The sequence below is a fragment of the Dromaius novaehollandiae genome, chromosome 5 (assembly GCF_036370855.1).
Source record: "Dromaius novaehollandiae isolate bDroNov1 chromosome 5, bDroNov1.hap1, whole genome shotgun sequence".
NCBI lineage: Eukaryota > Metazoa > Chordata > Aves > Casuariiformes > Dromaiidae > Dromaius > Dromaius novaehollandiae.
The window spans coordinates 15,121,101-15,144,040 of NC_088102.1; the positions used below are offsets into that span (position 1 = coordinate 15,121,101).

Here is a 22,940-nt window from a genome sequence, read left to right on the forward strand (position 1 = left end):
TCCAGCAGTTGAGCTCTGTGTTTCTGATGCCGCTGTCTTCCCCTCACAGGGTGCAAAATGTGGGTGCCCAGGGGACACGGGTCGGGTGCTGGGTCTCGACCACGCGAGGTGACACCAGGAATTATCAAGTTATCTTCACTTTCAGAAGGAGGGAAAAAAAAAAAGAAAAAAAGAAAATAAATGGTACTTAGGACCCAATTCAGTGACATTCGGAGCCTCCTCAGCGCAGATCAGATTCAGTGAATCAGCTGAATCAGGCCCTCTTCCCAAGTTGTTTTTTTTTCCTTTTCCTGGAAAGCTGCTTCTTAAACACAATTCACATTGGTTGTTTTTAAAAGGACTATCCTGCATTTGCAACTCTCAGTTTTGAGCGGGCAGAGCCTCCCCCCGCTCCAGCCCTCCGCCCCCACCCCCTTCTGTTGCTGCTTTACAGCGCTGTGCTTATAGGGATTTTGCAGCTCTCCGTGTGTTATTAGAAAACGTGTGGCTGGGACGGTTAAAATGGGAGTGCTACTGTATGCAAGAGCAATGTTCACTGTAAGCAATCCAAGGAAATCCTGCCAAGGCAGTATATGAACAGCAGCCAAACAAAACACAGGCGCCTTTCCAGTGAAAACCAGCACACTTCTGCAAATAGAGGAAAAATTGACTTTCTGATTTGGAGTGTTTCTACAACGAAGAAGAATTACTACAGTGATTGTTCTAAAAATATTTTTAGGCGGCACATTCTCCAAGGGGTTGGGATGCTCAGCATTGTTTAATTACGCTTCTCTTAGGTGATCAATCTGGATTGTGTAGAAATAAATACGAAGTTTTTAGGTTCTTCTTCTAATCCACATTGGCATTATTTTCTGCAGTGTAATAGTGGCATAAAACACCACCTATTTAAGGAGCAAGAATTGTATTTTTATCTTTACACTTAAGGAAGTACGATTGTATATATTTATCTTTTGCAACTTCGTAGTCATGGATTGCATTTTAACTATTTCATCTAGAGCAACTCCCAAGATCCCTACTTCTGTAACTGATGTTTTCTTTTGTCATCTGAAGCATTTTACAGCTTTATTCTCTCCCACCCCCCTTAATATTTAGATTTTTACTGTTTCTGCTCGTTTTGGCTCTTTGTTCACCCAGTCTGGGATTTTCCTTTACAGGACTTGGAGTCCTGCAGGAAGCCTTTAGTGTAAGATGTGTCTGCAGACACATTCTGGCATTCAAAAATTTCCATAATGATGGAAATTGACTGGGATTCCACAAATTTGTTTATTGCCAAGAATAAATATGTTATTAAAAAAATGTTCTGCTAGTCTCAGCTACAATGTTTGCAAAGAAGTCTTAGTAACAGAGCTTAAGAATGCAGTCAGTTTATCTAAACTGAGAAAAAGAAAAGGATCTACAGAGTATTATTATTCTTTTTTACTTCCTAAAAACAACATAATGTCAACATAAGAAAAAGCAACAGAATTGTCAAGGATTAATTTCAGTTTATGCATTTCTCCTATTTCAACTGCTGTCGTTCATTTAACTAAAGATGCAAAAGATACTTTAGTAGGTATGTCTCATTTTTTTCCTCTAATATATTTATAACTGACTTCTTCAGGCTTATAGCTTATAGCTGCTATGAGCTCAGTTCTGTTCTTTTAACTGCATCACCACAAACCAGATTTGTTGAAGACAGTGTCTGGCGACTAACAAATCCCAATGTGGAATAAGACCCTCATCGAGAGTCTATTGAAGTGAGTGGAAAGATTCACATTGACTTTGGGCTTTGTATTATGATATTTAACATTCATTTTCCATTACTCTTTTGAATTTAACTATTCATATTCAGGATGAGATATTCTATACTCAACAAACCTTAAAACTGCCCTGATTTACTAAGTTAACTTGTGCCGTATTTCCCACGCAGGCAAGACCTCCAATAAGGTGCAGCTGTAGTATCAGATTCCCCCAAGATCAAGCCCTATATTTGAAGAACTAGTTGCAATAGTTGAGGAAGCAGAATCCATCTATACCTCTCAGCCCCCTTTCTCATTTGGGCATATCGCTATATTCATAACCATCTTTGCAGAGCAAATCACTTTTTATATATATGTACACATATATATGTGTGTGCATGTGTATGTGTGTATACATACCTACATGCATATATATATATAAAATAAAGCTTGAAAGGGTGAGCATTTCTGTCTTGAATGTGAGGGATATCATCCCTGTGTTCAAATTAGGGCATGGAGTTTGTGGCATATGTCATGTCAAGGCACAGCAGCAGAGTCCTGTATCTTTAAATGTTGATGCAAAACAGTGAAACCAGGTGAGGTCTGGCCCCAGGTGCTGGCTTCTGCATGCTTTACTGAACAATTTTTAAAGGATGCAGACTGGGTGCTTGAAGGAGAAAAAAATAGGTCTTTTTCTAAATAGGTCTTTTTTGCGAAATGTGGTGTAGGTTTAATGCAATGATTAGAAAACCGATTGATTTAAGCTTCATGCATTCCTCTAACAGCATCTCAGTATAATCCAGTCCTGACCTGGCTCCCCTGATGTGCAGTACTAGTTGTCGTGGAGCCCCAGTTATGCCAAACTGGAGGAAGATTTTGCTGAGACCATGAAACTCATTTCACTTGTGGCCATGCACAAAAGCTGAATTAAGAGTCTCTCACAGAATTACTCTTGAAGGTAAAAAGCCTGGATGCTGAGGAGAGGTGCTCCAAGGATTGCTTCTACTTTCCCTGTCTGCACATCTAGAACCTACATGGCTTTGAAAAAAAAATAGCTCCTTAGCATAGGTTTTTCCTTTATTGTGTTCAATGTAAAGCCAGTTTTGAATCATGTTGCCTTTAAGTCCATAGGTTCGAGTTCTGTGGTCACCAGAGATGTTGCGTCAAGGTAAATTTGCAGAGCGTTTGGAGAGCGGCTCACGCCGAAGGGGTGCGGCTTGTAAATCTAATGCGAGGTGTAGTCTGTTATAGGCAAAAATTATGGATACACAAGGAAGGTTTTATTCGGAGACATCTGTAGGTTGGCAGCTGTGCCAGCCACGGTCTAAGTAACGGAAGCCATGCAGCCGGCAACGTTAGTGTTTTGGTGATGAGTGCTGAGGATATTGGTTGAATTGCACGATGACAGTGCTTTTATTATTTTTATTATTGCTGTTTTGCAAATGGATTCGAGATGCATGTCTGTAGACGTCTGCGTGTGCAGGCGGATAAGGTGCCGAGGGAGGGCTGTTATTTTTATTTCTTTAAATCACACCTCCTTAGCATTTTGTGTATATCAGCATTCTAGCAGAGCGATTTGCTAATTGCACTGGAAGACCCACTTTAAATTCAGGCAGACTGAAACTTTGAAACTGTAACATTTTGACTGGCGAGAATGACCAGTCTTCTTTTCTGTTTCACAGTGAGCTAGTTGAAGGAAGCTGGCATTGTCGCAGAGTGAAAGCTCTGCAGAAGTGCCGCAGGTTTTTCATATGGAAATGTGAAATAATGGGGTGATTAAATAGAGCTGTATATTAAAGTACATCTGACATTAGAATTAGCATAATGTGCTCTAGCCCTAGGCTGAGTACTTTATTTGCCATCTGCGTCGGACCAAAATCCCCTGGGGAAGCGCTAAAATATTCTGAATAAACTCAGCCCGAGTTCTTATTGAGAGTAAAATACCATTTGTGGCACGTCGTACTGATTCGTCTTAATTGCGGTGCAGAAAAGAACATTCAGTTGCTGATGACTTTCGTACTCTGTGACAAGTCGGCTGGAGTTATTCTAACACTGCAGTTGGTTAACCTGAACAGACTGTCGTGCTCAGAGAAGGAGAAAACCTTATCTTCGGCAGCATAAACTACAGTATCATCTCCCGGCTTTGCTCCTTTCTATCTGGATGCGGTATCCGTTTTTTTCTCCCTGAGTACAGCAGGCAGCTAACTGGAGGGGAAATGGGGCTTCGTTGAATTGGTCCGAGGAGACTCGCAGTCTTACCTAGCTATTCTCCGCGGCCCCCCTCCCCACACTTCCACCCCCACATCTTTAAAATATCCAGAAACATCTGACCAGCTTTCATCTAAGGGAGTGAAAATCAGTGGAACTTGTCCTTGAGGATCCATCTCCGGAACCATTAGTTCAAGAGATTTATTATGTATATTTTGCAAAAAGCTGTGGCTTCTCCTGTGCTTAAGCCCACAGTCTTAGTCTGTTGTAATGGTTTGATTTTTGTCAACTCTCCACTCAAATAGGGTGCTGAATACCTTTGAAAAAGTGCTTATAACATGCATAAAAGATAAATATTTCATCTGAAGGAACATACTTTGATGCTCCATGCAATTCTGTAACATTCATAAGGTCCAGTTTTTACCCTATAATTGCCTATCATTATACACAATTTACATATTCAAACATTCTCTACAAACCTTAGTCTAGCTTGTTTTTATTACAAATTCAGATCAAGGGAATAACCTTTAACTTCAGAGACAAATGAGACAAATTTACAAGTGCATGTCTGCTGTTTTCTTGTGTTTTATAAATCCCTGCAGACCTGAACACTTTTGCTATAACGCCACTCAGAACAATATACATATATTACTACTTGTTTGTAGTGCTTCAGTAATGAGTCCCCTTTGTATTAGATAACCTATATAATTCAGCATCTAGGCCCTCCATAATGTCAATTATCTCCTCATAGCTAAATGTACATTCCATTAAAACAAGATTTACAGCCTTTATAATACTTCTTAGGATTGAGCGTGGAGATTTTGTGGATTTAAAGAAGCAGAGATGGGAGTTAGCATTTGTTAAAGAAGTAATGAATTTAAACAAAAATGCTATTTCATTTACTAACTATGAATGGGCACCTAATGCCCTTAAGAAATAGTTGTAGTAAAACAGACAGAGGTACTCCTGGGGAAAAAAAGCAGGAAAATTTGTTTTCACCCTTTGGCTTTTTTATTGTTTCCTAATTTACTCTTTATTTTTCCATTATATGACATGGATAATTTCCTTTTTGCATCCTCCTTTAAGTTCCTATTCTGATTACTCAGAATTCCGGCTTGTAAGATGAGAAAATGGCACCTTAGAAAAGTCTGTGGGGAAAAAAAAATCCCAGCACTTGCCAGTTTTCAAACAAAACTACTTACAGGAAACCAACTTAAGGGGAAGCTGCTGGCATATTTCATATGTTGTAGAAAAGACTGACATTATTTCAAATGCATTTGAATACCTTATGCAAAGAAAAGGCCTAAAAGTGTCCTTGAGCAGTACAAGGGTTTTTCATGAATGCTGTAAATGGGGTACTATATATAAAATCAACAGCCACGGGTATTCCTATGGCCTTTTCATTTTACTAATGGGTACAATCCCCCCTCCCCCCCCCCCCCCAATTAATTTCCCTGTTTTCACTGATAGTTTTCACTGTTTCACGCAGTGGATTTGTAAAACATCCTTACAATCTGCTAACTGATGTCTTAGCTTCACAGGAACTAACTAAAAGACACAAAGCTGTTTGGATGCTAAAGGTGGAGTCAATTGAAACTGTTGTATCACAAAGGGCTAATTTAAAAGTTAACTCATTCACTATTGATCTTTTCATATTGATTTTCCTGTTTGCTCCTTACTTTTCACACTTTTCCCTTTCTCTGTTGTATAAATTGCCTTTGTATTTTAGAGTTTAACACCAATTAGAAGAAGGTGTTCAGAGATGACAAACATATTTTTATCTTCCATCTTAATAGTGCTTCTGGGTCAGAATCCCTATATCGTTAGTTCCAGTTTTTGCTATGCATTTTTTTTCCTTTTCTGCACTGAGTAAAAGCACTTCTTATACTTCTTTAGGCTGAACACTAACTTCCAGTAAGCCACAAGCTCTTTTTAGGAATGAAAAATTCGACATCCAGAAGGAAGTTGCCCAAAATGACTGTTGACATTTTATACTTAAAATTATAATATTGCCATTTTGTGATGCAATATAATTAAACTCAACTGTGCATTCAGCTCATTTTTGTGAATCTGGCAGTACAATTCTGAGGTATGATTAAGTCTTACAGAAAATAGGACTATTAACTGCATCTTCAGCCAAAGTTCGTCTGTGTCCGTTAAGAAGCATCTATTTGCGTTACGCATGGCTGTAGTCTGCCTGCAGCCATCTCCTTTTTTGTGAGTATAAATGCCACAGATGACATATAAAATGCTTTTGGGGAAAATTTACCGAAAAAATCACAGTTTGTTGTATTCATATCAACCTAGTTAAAATCCTTATTTTTGTACCCTAGTATAACTTAAATCTGTAAGAACTCAAAGTCTGCACTGGTGGCCAGTGGAGATACTTCAGATTCATTGCAGGGTAATTCAAATCAGAGTTTGGCTAAGAGTATGATTGTAAGGTTGATATCTCTAATTCTTTCAAGGCTTCATGCTCTTTGTTCTTGGAATTAAGAGAGGGGTGGCTATAGATACACAGCATGACAGTCAGGCTGCTCAACTATGTGACTGGCAATTAATCTTTTTGGTTTTCAACGCATATGATAAAATAGTTTATTCAACAAAAAGATAATATTCATTATTACAGGAATGATAAACAGACAATTTGCTGTCATGCCTAAATATGATGAACATAGCCCTGACCACTGAAATCAATGGAAAGCACAATTGCGTTGGTAAACAAAATAGGCTCCCAAAAGTGGGGCAGATTTTAATCCACCAAGGACAGAGTTTGGCAGTTGGCTTTAGCACAGATAGAACTTGGCTCTCTATTAAAAATGTTTGTGTATTTTAATGTGGGCACCAACCAGTGCTATTGTAGATTTTTTTCAACAGGTAGAAAATGCTCTCAATAATACTCTCGTTGCTAGTTAAAATCAGTGCTGGGAGTGAGAGGGTCTTGTGAGGTTTCTAGGTTCTCTTGGCATAAATCTTTCTGCATAATCTCTGCAGAGAATTTGCAGTCTCAGTAATAGAAACAGGATGGGGAAAGCTGCAAAACATGCAAGCAATGTGTGAGAGACGGCTTTTGAAGGAAGTTGTGATTTTTCTTCTTTTTGAAGATTGCACGGGAGCAGAGAGGCTATTCAAGGAACAAGGCAGAAAAAGAGAATAGGGCCACAGTATGGCCTGAAACAGAGGGTTTAGTGTGCTTCCCAGTTACTTCTCCTCCTTTCTTCAGACAGCACCATTATTTTCGCATCCACCTCCTAAAATCTTTTCATCTTTGTTTCCCTGTTGCATTCTTTCCTTTCATTGAAGTCATGCTGAGATTCCCCTCTTCCAGATTATGACAGGCTTTGTGGCCCCACATGCCTGTGTTCTAGCACTAAACCTTCAACTCCTCTCCTTGACTGAGGATGCCCTTCGGGCTGAGCTTCACAAGAGAGAGTGGCTTTTTATCTGGGTGGAGAATTGGAGGCACTTAGCTTGTGAGACTGCAGGCATCTTGCTAAGTCATGAAACACCAACTTTTGTTGCCGTTGATGCTTACTTTATGAACTGTAGGTGATAGTCCCAGTCACCCTCAGCAGGAGATGCGGTGAGACTCTCTAGAGGCTTTTCTTCAGATGAGGCAGCGCGGGGATGGATGCACTGTGTTAGTTCTGTGGATGGTTAGAGGAGTTCAGCTGTTTACATCTTCAACTCGTGTTGCCATCAACACAAAATTAAAATGAAGAGAAGTATAAAGAGAAACGGTCCCATTGCATTTGGTGTTTAAGGCTGGTGATGGATGTTGAACTGGCAGTGATGATCCTGACTCAGGCTTGGACCCTACTTCACACTTCTGTCTCTCTTTTATTAGGACTGTCAGTCCCTTTGTAAGTGGAGATAGCAGCACTTTAAACATCCCAGGGAATGCAGTGAGGGTAAAGCATCTGATATTGTGAGTGTTTAGTTATGGTAGCATTCAGTCATAAAAGTGTGTAAGTAAATGTTCTTGTCTACTTTGCATAGTTTGAATGGTAATATGGCTTACGAAACCTCTTCCACCAGAAATGTAATGGTTTCATTTTGGACCTATGTTACAGATATTTTTGCATACCAGATCAAGCTGGTATGTAGTTCACACTGCAGACACCTGGAAAGTATTTGGCCCGTGCATAGGTGACCTGTCAAACCCTATATAACCATACATTTTCTTCACTATGAAACACTAAATCTTTTCAGTATTTAATGCCCTTCTCTTTAATGTCAGCTGGTCTTATAAGGAGACTTGTTAAACTAGTGTTCTCAATTACGGCATTTTAATTCAATAATAATTCAATTAAAGGTGTGCTTTTTATGGAGCATCTACGCTACCTTTATTGGTATTATTAGAGTAACCATCATAATAATAAGAAGTAATTATTTAAATGCTCATTAAAAATCAAGTGGTGGAGAAGAGAGTAATGTTGGTGGAAAGATGTAGGAACCTGATACATGTCTGTTCCTGAGTGCTACAATAAAAGGTGTCCTTTCCTTAAAGCTTGCAAGTTTCTACTTTTCCTGAACTTCTAAAGGTGCAATAAAGCTGCATTAAAATTCCTTAACATTTTTATTGCTGCTGTTGTAACTTTGTAAAGGGAACGAGAAACATTAGCTGGAAAGTATTGCTAGAGGTAAAGAATGGCTGGAGTTATGTGGACCTGACTTGGTATCCGCTGCAGTCCTGGCAGGGGTTATGGCACGTGATTAAAAAGGGGGGAGCTCGTTCTCTGTTACAGCTAATGGAATTATTCACGCATGCTGAGGGGAGGATTCGTAAGGTACAGGATGTCACTGTAGCCCAGCAGAAAATAATGAATTCTCAACAGTTCTTATCTCACGCTGATTATTGTTTGATAGTATCCAGAATAACTCAGAATATTTGGAGGGAAATTCATCTTCAGGGCAAAGGCGCTCAGCACTCAGGGTATATAGAAAGTCATGTACCAACTGGACAGGGAAGATCTCTGCATCACTGAATGATACAAGTCAGACCATAGAGGACAGACAGACAAGTCAGGGAATTCAGGCAGTCTGGTGCAGTGGGATGAATGTCCACGGACTCATGCCACTCTTGTTCTGGGCTGGGCAAACCTACCTGTCTTCGTTCAATGCCCTCCATAAGGGCAGAATTTGGCAGGCAGAATCTGAATTTAGCTTTGTTTTGTACCATTCATGCAACAGAAAAAAGCTCATTATTGCTTTGACATTTTGAACGGAACATAATTTGTCATGCAGTAATGGAAGGAACACATTTTAATATTTCTGGAAAAGACCATCTTTTGTCATTATATGCAGAAAAGGCAAGAGTGTTCAATAAATTCATAGTTTATAATTACCTACTTAGGGAGAAGATACTAGAGAGGTTTTGAATCTATCAGATAAAAACATAACAAGATCTAATGGCTGGCAGTTGAACTCAGCAATGTGAACTGGAAATAAGACAGTTTTTTAATACTAAGGGTAGTCCACCATTGCCACATATTACCAAGATAATATTGGACTCCCTCTCACTTGCATGGGCTGGTTCAGTGCAATTGGACCAAATGAAAGCTGTATGGCCTGTAAGGTACAGATTAGATTTTTTTCCTACATTCTTCATGTCCATTTAGGTAGGACAAAATGTTATGGTCTTAAATTGTGGCAAGAAAAATCTAGATTAGGCATTTGGACAGACTTCATGATGGTAAAGATGACGTGGACTTTGAGAAGGGGTTGTAGAACCTCCATTAATTAGGGTGGCCTTTGAAGCAGGATAGTTGAGTGTCTCTCATAGTTATGAACAGATACATAAATATGGACCTGCCTTGGGTCAGGAATTGGAGAAGAGGAACCCTTGAGGTTTATCCCAGTCCTCTCATTCTTTAATTTCATGGTCCTTTCTAGCCTTAAAATCAAGGGTTTCTAGATACAAACCTGTACCTCAATAGGATCCAGCCCTTCAAATCTGTCTCAGGTCTGAACTCCTGTGGCTGTACTTGTTTGGATTTAGTGCAACACTGAAGCCACCATCCATTGCTCAGAGCTTATGGTCTCAATGTCTCATCTCAGTATGTGCACAGATACCTACCATCAATGTAAAGATAAAAAGACATACTAGAGCCATAAAATCATGTCTATTTACAGACTGTAGGGTTGAATCCACATGCAATTCATCGAACGGTATTAATGAAGACTTGGCTTGTGCTTAACTCTAAGCACATGAGTAATTTCATCACTATCCAACAAAGCACTTCAGCGTATGCTTAAGTTTCATTGATGTTGATTACTCACATGCTCAAAGTCAAGCACATACTAAAGTGATAAAGACTGCATATGGCAAAGCCTATATAGCTAGTTGTCATAAAGTGGGTATTTAGACAGACTTCAGTGCAGGTGGCGAGGGATTAAGATAGCTATATATCAAAAGTAGCCTTATAACAAAGAGTTTTATAGTGTAGGTGCACTGCATTATTAAATATAAGGATCATTCTTGAGCAATACATGGCTGTTTCTGGGCATGTTTAAAATATTTAGCAAGTTTTTGAATATAAAAATGTTCGGAGTGGATCTTCAAAGACTTTTTGACATTGTTCTGTTCTTAAAAGTGAGCATCTACACTGCTCAGGGCAACTTCTAGGCAAGATAACCATGAAGTGATAATATGGATATGAACATTTTATTTTATTTTATTTTATTTTTTGAAAGGGGAGTCTGGGGAGAGTCTTTGAGGGTTGTGAAAGTTAAAATACACATATATATATAGACACACAGGCACACACACACTAACATTCAGGAAGCAGTCAGACCACGGTAGTCAGGTACGCTACAGTCAATTTTGCCGTCATGTAGGGGTCTCCTCAAGAAGGGCGTTTAGGGACATGAAAGCTAAACAAAACGAAAGGGAAGACACCACTGTTGTAGGACTGATAGCCTGTAAATCTTATACCAGTAATAGCACTAATTTGCTCTGTTTGAAAGAAAACTGAAAAGGAGGGGGTTTACTTTCCTCCCTTGAATTTCTCGGAGGTGAAGTTTCGGAGAACAAAACAAAATAAAACATCTCAGTTCCATGTTGAGAACAAAACAAAATAAAACATCTCAGTTCCATGTAACATGTAGTAGCAAGCATCCAGCCAGCTGCCATTTTGAGGGTAATTTTTTTAATCAGCCATTTCAGTTTTAGATTGGCCTTGATCCTCAGCCTGCTCAGGAATTCTTCTTTTTACGTATGTGCCTTTTCTGAAGTAAACGTGTTGCTGTTGTTGTCGTCTTCTAATACACAGCTGCTGTCTTCCTTCTGTCGGCTCTTGAACTGAGTAAGCAGAATGCATGCACACACGCACAGTCACATACTTTATTTTTTAAATTAAAAAAAAAACAAAAAAACAAAAAAGAATGCATGCTATGACTTTAAAAATGAAAGAATCGAACAGCTGTGGGTAGTAAATCGATTAATTAGAGTGGATAAAACGAAGGTGAAGGGTGCAGAGCACTCTTTAATTTGAAGATATATGACCTTGTAAGATGCTGCACTTCATTTGCTATTAGATCACACTTCAGAAGCGGCTTTATTAAAATCTATTCTAGGGTGAGCTGAGGTAAAACATATTGTTAAAAAAAGCTTTTGACAGAGTATGTTATATACTTTAGTCTGCTTCAGTGATTTCTGTCACTTTTTATACTACACATATTGCTGTGCAAGAAAAGTTAAAGGTCTAGATGTTTTCATCATATTTCTGTAAGAAACAGAAATTTAAATATTTGAAGTAATAACATGAGCGTTTACTGTTGCTTTGGCTGCAGAGCTGACATAAAACTCCCTAACTGCCTCGGTGCTGAGGAGATATTAAGGGATAATGTATCAGTCCCTTTCGGTGTTTGTACGTGGCTTTCATTAATGTCAATAGTAGTTATGGTCACTTTTCCTGAGCAGAATGCAGTTCCCAAACTTGTTTTTTTTTCCCTCAATAACAGTTGTTAGATGAATCAAAGCGAGGGCGTGTGTTACTCCTCAGCAGCGCCCCGTCATACGGCCCCACGTTGCGAGCTGGGGCATGGAGGCCCCGTCACTCAAACAGGAACGCGTGCGGTGTTGTGCACAGCTTTTGCCGGCAGCGAGGGGCTGGGTTCGGTGAAACCAGGGTCTGGAGCTGCCATCCGCAGCAGCAGACCTACTAAATCAGGAGGAGCGTAAGGAAACTGCCCCATTTATCACTTACATTTGTAAGTAAGCCTCATTCTGCTAGGTGCTTTTTGCTTTTATAGGTGTTCGTTGGGTTATAAGATTAGACAGACTGACAGGCTGATAGGTAGGTAGATAATCTTTATCCTCCTTGTCTAAGGTTTCGTAGAAGCAGCCGTTCCTGCAACAGCCGGAAGAGGGGAATTCATCGGTCAGCAGCAATCCTCCATCTTGTGCTGTGTCTTAATTTAAAAATTCTTTTGGTTGCCGTGAGTCTTAAGAAAGGTTGTTTAGATAACGCGGTTTTATGCACCTTGGAAACTTTTTTGCTTTCAAGCTTATGCAGCAGGCTCCTGTGAGCCACAGTACCCCACCCGGAAGTGCACTGTGCAGTTGAACCGCAGATGCGGACGCCGCCGGAGGGGCCGGGCTCGGGGCTCGGCCCGCGGCGTTCTGCACACGCAGGGCAGGCAGGCAGTTTGGGTCCGGTTTTGAACTTTCAGGAAGTTTAGTGCCTTTGGATGCAGTGGGACCATCACTAGCCAAAATACACGCTTTCATAAACAAACAAAAAACCAAGCAAGCAATCCGAGATTTTTGAAAATGGGGGAAATGGGAAAACTCCTGTTTTTCAGGCGTCCTCGCCCTCATTTAAAAAAACAAATCCAGGACTGTGATTTCCAGGTTGACACATACTTACGAATTTATCAGAGTTGGAGCCTTGTGGAGGAATTGAAAAGAAAAAAAAAAAAGCTTCTTGAAGATAGCACATAGTTTATATTGTGCCCAGGACTGGAATTTTCTTGCAAGCAAAATTATGACTGTAGTGCAGACTTGTCCACACCTGTCTTTTATGTAAAGCTGAATCAAGGTTAAAGGAATGCTTTCCACCTCGGTGCAGTTGTTCAGAGAGGCTAGAAAGGCAAACAGAGCAATGTTTTTGGCTCCGGTGAGCTTTTCTGCGTTGGAGGGCAGGCTCAGGCTCAGAAATTCTTGGGACCCGGTTCAAGCACGGCCCAACATTTGTTACTGTTAATTGCAACTGTGCTGTCGGCTTTGATTACCGGATGTTTCATTTGAGTGGCTTCTTGGTGTTTTGGCAAAAAGAATCTCAAAGCGGTTTATGCAAGGGTACGTTTTCCAAGCTCCTGTTGACTTTAATAGGACTTGTGCGGATAAATACCTACGTAGTATTTTAAAAATGGAAGGGCCCGTATGACTGGAGCATGTATAAATTAAATACAGCAAGGTTTCAGGGGACTGCTGCATGAAGTATATAAAAATATAAAATGAAGGAGTGAAAATGATACTGAAGCTCCTTCCAGGTGCCCCATAAAACCTACAACACTACGTTTTGTTTGATTTTCATATGCAGTCATAAATCCCTTGAAACAAATTCCTTTCTGTGAATAAACATGTGAAAGGATTTGGATCCTCATGCGTCATAAAGGAAGGTTTTTATATGCAAGTTAGAGGATATAAATGTATATAGCACCAGTGTGTATGTGTGATATTTGTCATACATGTTAAATGAATAAGCACGGTGAGTAAATGTGCTGTTCAACAATTTATATCAGTCAATACATTGCAATTAAATCCTTCTTTCAGAAATGCTAAGGAGGAAATGTGTTAGCAAAATAAAGTGCATGCCAACTGTATTTAAATGTTCTCCACTGTATTATTTTTTAAGTGTTCTTTCTGTTTTTCTTTTATAGGTAAAGATGAGCCTTCAAGCTATATTTGCACAACATGCAAGCAGCCTTTTAATAGCGCTTGGTTCTTGCTTCAGCATGCCCAGAACACACATGGATTCCGCATCTACCTGGAAACAAGCCCTTCAAACAGTTCCCTTACTCCACGCATCACCATCCCTCCTCCTCTGGGACCAGAGACTGTTGCACAGTCCCCGCTGATGAATTTCCTTGGAGACAACAACCCTTTCAATCTCTTACGGATGACAGGACCCATCTTGCGTGAACACCCTGGCTTTGGTGAGGGTCGGCTCCCAAACACACCTCCACTTTTCAGCCCGCCGCCTCGTCATCATCTGGATCCACATCGCCTTAGTGCCGAAGAAATGGGGTTAGTTGCCCAGCATCCCAGTGCCTTTGACAGAGTTATGCGTTTAAACCCCATGGCAATTGAGTCCCCAGCGATGGATTTCTCCAGAAGGCTTAGAGAACTGGCAGGAAACAGTTCCACCCCTCCTCCAGTCTCGCCCAGTCGCACCAACCCTATGCATCGCCTGTTGAATCCTTTCCAGCCAAGTCCTAAATCACCTTTTTTGAGTACCCCGCCACTGCCACCAATGCCCCCCAGCAGCACTACGCCTCCCCAGCCTCAGGCCAAGAGTAAGTCCTGTGAATTCTGTGGGAAAACATTCAAGTTCCAGAGTAATCTTATTGTGCACCGACGCAGTCACACAGGAGAAAAGCCCTACAAATGTCAACTCTGTGACCATGCTTGCTCCCAGGCCAGCAAGCTAAAGCGTCATATGAAAACACATATGCATAAAGCTGGCTCCATGACAGGCAGGTCAGATGATGGACTGTCCACCACTAGTTCCCCTGAGCCAGGCACAAGCGAGCTCACTGGAGAGGGACTAAAATCCAGTGAGACAGATTTCAGGAATGAGAGCGATCCTTCCTTGGGCCATGACAATGAAGAAGAAGAAGAGGAGGAGGAGGAGGAAGAGGAGCTTGAAAACGAGAGCAGGCCAGAGTCGAGTTTCAGTATGGACTCAGAGCTGAGTCGCAACCGAGAAAATGGTTCCAAATCATTACCAGATGAAAAATCCCTTGTCCTGGGAAAAGTTATAGAGAATGTAAGTCTAGGTGCCATCCAGCAATATAATGACATGCTAGCTGAAAAACAGAAAAGGAGTAGCTTCATGAAAAGGTCTTCTGATCAGCGAGACTTGTGTCCTCGAGATCTCTGTCAGAGAGATACAGGTGATGAAGACTCAGTGGTAGGAGAACTGGACCGCACTGAGGAAGGGACAGTCAATGGAAGAAACTTTGGCCCAGGTGAACCCTTCCCAAACTTGTTCCCTCGCAAGCCGACGCCTATCACAAGCCCCAGTTTAAACAATTCTTCTAAAAGAATAAAGGTAGAGAAAGATTTGGACTTGCCACCAGCAACAATAATACCTTCCGAAAATGTTTACTCCCAGTGGCTGGTAGGGTATGCAGCATCAAGGCACTTCATGAAGGATCCGTTTCTAGGATTCACAGACTCCCGACAATCCCCCTTCGCAACTTCTTCCGAGCACTCTTCGGAGAATGGGAGCCTGCGTTTCTCCACCCCACCGGGGGACATGCTAGACGGGGGGCTCTCAGGGCGCAGCGGCACGGCGAGCGGAGGCAGCACTCCCCACATCAGCGGTCCTGGCCCCGGGCGACCCAGTTCGAAGGAAGGGCGGAGGAGTGATACATGTGAGTACTGTGGCAAGGTCTTTAAGAACTGCAGCAATTTAACGGTGCACCGTCGGAGCCACACTGGAGAGCGGCCTTACAAATGCGAGCTCTGCAACTATGCATGTGCCCAGAGCAGTAAGCTGACGCGTCATATGAAAACGCATGGTCAGATAGGGAAGGAGGTCTACCGCTGCGACATTTGCCAGATGCCCTTCAGTGTTTACAGCACCCTGGAGAAACACATGAAAAAGTGGCATGGAGAACATTTGCTGACAAATGACGTCAAAATTGAGCAGGCAGAAAGAAGCTAAGGCCCCCCACTAGGTTAAATTTCAGGGGTCTAGGTAACATTTTATTTGTACAGTTTAACTATTGCCAACTGAGAAAAGATGACCTAACTTGCCTCCGTAAACATAACTTAGCATAACTATGGTAGGTGCCAGACTTTGGCACTTAAATATAACCTGTGTCTACAAAGTTCTATTAAACCCGAGGGTTGATTAAGGCAGTAAAAATTGTGGAGCCTTTTAACTGTGCAATAATTTCTGTATTTATTGGGTTTTTGTAATTTTTTGGCATGTGCAGGTACTTTTTTTTATTCTTTCTGTTTAAATTTCTTTGAAAATTTTGTTGGGTATCCCTTTTTACTTTTACCCAGTCGTAGCCTGAGATTACTTGCATTGTAGAGGAGAAACATATCTTTTTAAATTATAATTTTTGGGCCGCTGCTTTGTTGAAATTTAAGCTAAGCGTGTAATTTCTTGTGAAGAAGCCAGCATTTTAACAGAGATCTTCCTTCTTTTCCTTTTTTCCTTTCCTCTTTTTAAATAACCTTGAAGATTAGGGAAATCAAAATTGTACAGCGGATAACAATCTTTAAAATTAGCACTTTCTTTTGGAATTGGATCTAATATGTAGCACTGACAATGTTGCTAATGATAGAGGCCTTTTCTAGGTAGATTTCGTCATTAAAGTTATGTCGACTAAAAAGACATGGGTGCAGGTATTTTCAGAAGGCAGCTACATTCAGAAAAACATAACATTCCTGATTGTGCATTATTATCAGATAGTTTCTTCTTGTAGTTAAAGCTTTGGCAACGTAATGGTGCCATTCTGTCACTTGTTGTGGTATCTTTCCCTCCCTCTTCCCACTGACAGTAAAAGTACATCCGAGGTATTGCAATATTCTCTTCAAACCTTGGAGGAACCAGATGCTGTCTTTCTCTCTTTTTGAACTGCACAAACAGAAATCCAACTGAGTTCAGGACATCTGTACATGCCTCTTCCTTGGCCCAGATTTGCTGTAGTTAAAATAATTACAACAGGATGAGAAATTCTCAATTAAGCAACTCAACTTTTAGGCATTTGGTTTATGAATGGAAATATTAGAACTGTCTTATATGATGTACAATGATGTTATTGTAAGGAAGGGAAAAAATAAATGTGAGTCGAATTACCTATATTGGCAAGATTCTGTTCTTGCTGAAGTCTGAACTGACTGAATTAGGGACAGAACTGAATTATGTTACGTGAAAAGCATTACAACAGAAAAAAAGTAAAAGAAAAGAAAAATGCACCTGCTCTACTTTCAAATTTTAAATTTTGTAAAGCCTATTAAGACTAATATTAACAGTGGACAATTATGGTTAGACATTTTAATTATGTTGACCCGCACTTTAAAGCTTTTGTTTGTGGTTAAGAGAAAAATGGCTTCTCAACAAGAAATTACATCATATTCTTCTACTTGGCCCAAAGGTGGGTTAAACTGTAAGAGAACAGCTGAGATTAAGTGTCAGTGTTGCTAAGCATGGCATTCACAATACTGGCACTATAAAGAAAAATAAATAAAAATAATTTATTGGACAGTTTTTCTACTGCCATTCAATTTGACGTGAGTGCCTTGAAAACTGATCTTCCTATTTGAGTCTCTTGAGACAAATGCAAAACGTTTTTGTGAAATGAAAAGACTTTTAAAAAAAAAGTAAAACAAGAAAAGTACATTCTTTAGAAAAAAAGAGCCACATTTACTTTAAAAAAATTACTGGTTGAAGATAGTGGACATGAAAATGCCATAAGACCCAATCAAATGAAGATGTATACCCAGCACAACTTCGGACATCCATTAGCTGAATTATTCTCAGCCTTTTTTTTTTTTTCAGGACAACGCTGCTTAGGAAATGGAATGGAAATGATTTACTGCTGAATTAAAACTCAAATGACACAAATTACAAGTTGTTATCATTGAATGAGAAAAAACAATTCAGGAACAACGGCTAATTTTTTTTAAAAGTTAAATTTAGTGCACTCTGTCTTAAAATACGTTTACAGTATTGAATACATACAAGGGTAAAAAAAAATTGTGTGTATGTGTGTTTGAGCAATCTTTTTTTTTTCAAAGTTTGCTTAATAGGTTATTAAAAAATGCCATAATGGCCATGTGTATATTGTTTTCTTTTGGTGACGGGGTTTTAGTATATATTATATATATTAAAATTTCTTGATTACTGTAAAAGTGGACCAGTATTTGTAATAATGGAGAATGCCTGGGCATTTTACAAAACCAGAAAGAAAAAAAAAAACTTTTCTTTTTTCCTTGAAAATGTTGCAGTAAAATTTAAATGGTGGGTCTATAAATTTGTTCTTGTCACTGTAACTGTAAAGTCTTGAGTTTTAGTAAATTTTTTTCTGCCTTGGGTGTTGAATTTTTATTTCAAAAAATGTATAGAAACTTGTATTTGGGGATTAAAAGGTGATTGCTACACCATGTAGAAAAAGTATGTAGAAAAAAGTGCTTAATATTGTTATTGCTTTGCAGAAAAAAAAATCACGTTTCTGACCTGTACCTATTTTTCTCTTTTTTTCTTCCCCTTTCCCCGCCCTTTCCCCTTCTGGAATGGATATTGATATTGGTTGATTCATATGATGTAGGCACTTGCTGTATTTTTACTGAAGCTTGTAATTTTTTAACTGTACGCTTGTCCTTTTAAAGGGATTTAATGTACCTTTTTGTTAGTGAATTTGGAAATAAAAATAAAAACAAACAAACAGGCTGCCATAATATATTTTTTTAATTTGGCAGGATAAAATATTGCAAAAATAAAAAAAAATTTGTATGTGAAGTCCTTATTGTACAGGAAAAAAGGAGGTTGTTAGACGACCTTTGAGTAAAAGAAACAAAACAGAATAATTAAGTGCTTTTTTATTTTTATTTTTTTGTTGTTGTTGTTCACAAATAATTTTAGTTGTATATATATATTTTTTTTGTCAGAAATGGCCTACAAAAAAGTGCTGTTCCCACAGGGCTCTAAGTAACTTCAGAGTTGCCTGGACCCCTTGCATCAAGGTTTTACCAGGTATGGTTGAACCAGGCTGGATGGTTATTGCCTATTCGTGTTAGATGAAATTCGATTTCCGTAGAGGTGTCCAAGGTGACTTCCCACAGCTTCCCCGCAGATGCGAGAGGGGGAGAGGAGATTTTCCCCCCCTTTCAAACAAGAGCATGTCAAACACATCTTACCTCTCACTGCTGCCTCCCACTCACTGTCCCCGCCCCTGCCACCGCCCTCTGGAAGAAAGTCATTTTAGTCTTTAAAAAGCAAGAGCTGTTGCATCCACTCTGACACCGGTGAAATGCTCTGCTGTTGGTACAGTTGTAACCGGCTTGAAGTAAAATTGGTCCAGGCACAGCCCTCCTCTTCCCTGTCAGAACAGGACCTATTCCATGTACAGGTCTTGCCAGTCCATGTTATTATCTGCTTTGCTGCTGTTCACTCCTAATTGTACATTCCATAGATTTCTGAATGTTTGAGACTGGGATGAAATCCTGTGCCTTTTGCTTTTGCTCTTCTCTGCTCTTCTTTCTCCCTCGCTCACTTGCTCTCACGTTTGGGCTGAGGGGAAGACAGGTGATGGGAGAGGCGCTGATACTCTAGCAAAGGGGAGAAGGAGAAAACACGCAACCCCGTTTCGGGAAATGATGGTAAAAGAAGCCAATAATAAAAAAAAATGACTGTGCCAAATTGTTCCTCTGCCTTCATTGGTGCAAAACTGCTGGAGCATTTGGAGAGGCATGGGTGTGACAGCAAGGTGCATTTGGTCCAGCTGCCTAACAGATAGATACATCTTCCTGGCTTGAACATTAAGACTTCTGGACAAATTTTGGATCTCAATTAAACTGATATAAATCAGGAATTATTCATCACTCTTAGGCCTGGATTGCTCCAGCATGGCCAAGGGTGGAATGTGAGCCCTTAAAGGCACATTTTCACTTTGGGTGGAAAATTTTGATCTCTGACGTTTGCATAAATCCAGAGTAATGTCACAGGATTCAGCAGAATCCCTTACCTGTGTTGTCAGGGTTATGAAGATCAGAAGTTAACCACAGGTTTTCAGTCTACGGTTGATTGATTTAAGAAAGAATTCACCTTTCATTTTAGTGTAAATTGCTTAGGAGCTCCAGTCTCCCCATTTTTTTTTGTTTTTTAAATTATCCAGGATAGCTAACACCAGCAGTTATCTAATTTTGTGACTTAAATCACTGAAGCTAACGGTAAGTCACCCAAAAGCACAAGGTTTGTGTTTCTGCAGACTGTAGTGATAATGAAATTGCCCTCCTTTCTTCTTGCTTAGGAGAACCATAGTTTACTAGGCCGTAAGCACAATATAACAGACGTACAATAGCTAGAATGCTGCCATAGTTCTCTTCACAATTTAGATAGTTTATTATTATTATTAAGGTGGAATTTATTGCTTCCATTGGGTCTAGTCCTGCTGCCTTTGAAGTCCAGAGCAAAACTCCAGTTGACTCCCATGGCAACAGGACAGGCCTGATTACCTGTTCTAGAAAGAAAATTACTGATCTTAAGGAAAGAGTCAAAAAGACAGCATTTCATCCCAGTCCTATGTAAAAGACAGTCCAAGGTTTTGTTTATCACAGGCAAACTCATTTTTATGGTGCTCTTCGTATTTTAGAACTGCAAAGCAAAGTAACGTTGATTTAAGTTGTTTGCATTTGTACCGGCAAGGCAAAATATTTTTATTACCTTTTTCTATTACTTATTGTATGAGCTTTTGTTGTTTACTTGGAGGTTTTGTCTTTTACTACAAGTTTGGAACTATTTATTATTGCTTGGTATTTGTGCTCTGTTTAAAAAACGAGAGCACTTTTTTTTTTATTATGGATAAAATGTTGAGATGGCTGGAGGTCATTTCAATATGGCTTAGTGAAATATTTATTGTTCCTTTTATTCTCTGTACAAGATTTTTGGCCTCTTTTTTTCCCCTTATTGTCACAATGTTGAGTTCAGCATGTGTCTACCATTTCATTTGTACGCTCGTTCAAAACAACGTTTGTTCCAGTTTCAAGTTATAAAAATAAATTGGACATTTGACTTGATCTCCAAATCTTGTCTTTCCTGTTTATTTGAATTTGAGGGGTGGGAAGGGGGAAAAAGGAGTGGAATAGTGTGAGAAGTTGAAGCTTCATTATGGATGTTGGTGTTCGTGCAGTGTTCTCTGTTAGATCTCTTGGGAGTCAATTGGGAGATCGTTCTTGTTCAGGGAGGACATGTGAGCACTTGAATAATTCTAAGCATGGGCTCAAATCCTGCTCAAGTCTCTTGGTGTAAAGCAGTTTCCTGAGTTGGGGTCTTGAGCGTAACAGGCAGATTAATGCTTTAAGCAATCGAATATTCCGTATGAAATTATGTTAAATTTGAGGCACTTAGAGCACAGTTTTCTGTAGACATCAAGAACTTTGCTCTCCAGTTTCCATTCCCATAAAGTTAACTGCATGCTTAGCATGAAGCATGCTAGCAGTTGTATGCATCTAAGTTTGCTAGAGTGTTTTCCATCTTTGGTGCCAATGTAAATACAGAGAAACAGCAATTTATCCAGGAGCTCAATTTGGGCCACTGACTGCGTGAGGCTGTGAGAAACACCAAAATGTAACTTCAGCTACACGTCTTCTCCTCCTCCTAGGCTAGGGGCAAAGGCATACACATTTAAAGGAAGAATTGTGCTTAATTTGCAGTTTGAGGATAAGAGCTGACAGCTACAGGCAGTCCACTGTCCTGATACTCTCTATCAAGCCAACCTGTTAGCAAATGCATGGAAATCTTAAATGAGAGAATTGTATTCAAACCGTTATTAAAAAGCTCAGGAAAGGTTTGGAGTGCTGGAGACCAGAATCTGATTTCCTGGAGGCCCTGGTCCAACAAACCATGTAACTGGCTTGTGATTCAAAGCAGGTGAGTAATTGAAATTTATTTCAAAGGAACTACTCCTGGACTTTAAAGTATTTGGCTTGACTCAGAAGTCAGGAGGGGAAATTAAGTGGTTTGTGCTACAGAAGAGCGCCCACAGATGGTCCCTTCCTGATCTCAGACTCTCTGAATCTACAGTCTAAATTTAGGTTTGTGTGTAAGTGCTTTGCTGGATCAAGGCTTTAGTATAGTATAAAAGTTACAGTCTTTGAAAAGTTGCACTTTTGAAAAACCAGTGAAAATGAAATCAGAATCCAATTCTTCACAATTAAATTGGTTTATGGTTCACACTGTAATTGCCCAAATGCCACATTCATTTTGAATGCATTCTGCAGTGTTCTGTAAAGGGGGTTACATTTTACTTCTAAATTTCGTACGATTTGCATTTGAATAGGGTGTTTTTGACACCCCACAGACATGACTTAGTCTACTGGAGCTTTACACCATTATGTCATTTTGTCAGCTTTGATGGAGTTACAGGCCTGGCAGATACAGCCAGGGTGTTTTAAGATGGAACTGCTCCTGCTGTGCGTTTTGGCCTGTGGCTGGGTGGGTTTGGCGGTGCAAGAGGACTTTCGGTCTGTCGACAGCCTCTGCTAGCAGAGGTGGTAGCTGCTGGGCAAGGAGAAGCATGAACAGACTGGACGTGGTAATGCCTTAAATCATCACTGTTAGATGTGCTAGAGCTTGTAAGCCCTCATATGCAGTGGTTTAAGGGAAAAAGCAGGATCAGGCCCTTTTGACAGAAGAGATGTAAGAAGTTGCACAAACAAGGCAACAAACACTTAAATCCAAAGGAGTCTTTTTGTAGCATCATCAGGTTGGATACTCCTATTTCCCTCATGGTAACTGTGGGATTCTGTTAAAATCAATAAAGGAAAAAGGTTTTAAAAAAATCTTCGGGAAATCTGAATCAAACCAACGGAGTTCAAACTTTGGTATGCAATGAAAGGTACTTTACACTCTAAGTCAGCATTTTTATAATGAAGGAACATTTTATAAAGGTGATTTAATTTCCCTATGGCCTTATGCTCACTTATACTAATTCTACACCATGTTACTTCTTTAGATTCAATAGATTTACTCCAAATTTACATAAGTATACCTCGGATTGAACTGGCTCAGTGGAATTACATAAAAAAACTTTACATAAATGTTAAGA

The 22,940-nt window shown here is 39.8% G+C and overlaps 1 protein-coding gene across 5 annotated transcripts in view; it reads left to right on the forward strand.

Moving 5' to 3' along the window:
- Window positions 1-20,910, forward strand: part of BCL11B (BCL11 transcription factor B) — a 96,704-nt gene extending 75,794 nt beyond the window's left edge. For all 5 annotated transcript variants that reach the window (XM_026111335.2, XM_026111336.2, XM_064512096.1 and 2 more), the window contains one exon: window positions 13,815-20,910. In XM_026111335.2, the coding sequence (XP_025967120.1) occupies window positions 13,815-15,826 (2,012 nt within the window). In that variant the 3' untranslated portion in view covers window positions 15,827-20,910. The remainder of the gene's footprint in view (window positions 1-13,814) is intronic.
- The last annotated feature ends 2,030 nt before the right edge of the window (window positions 20,911-22,940 follow it).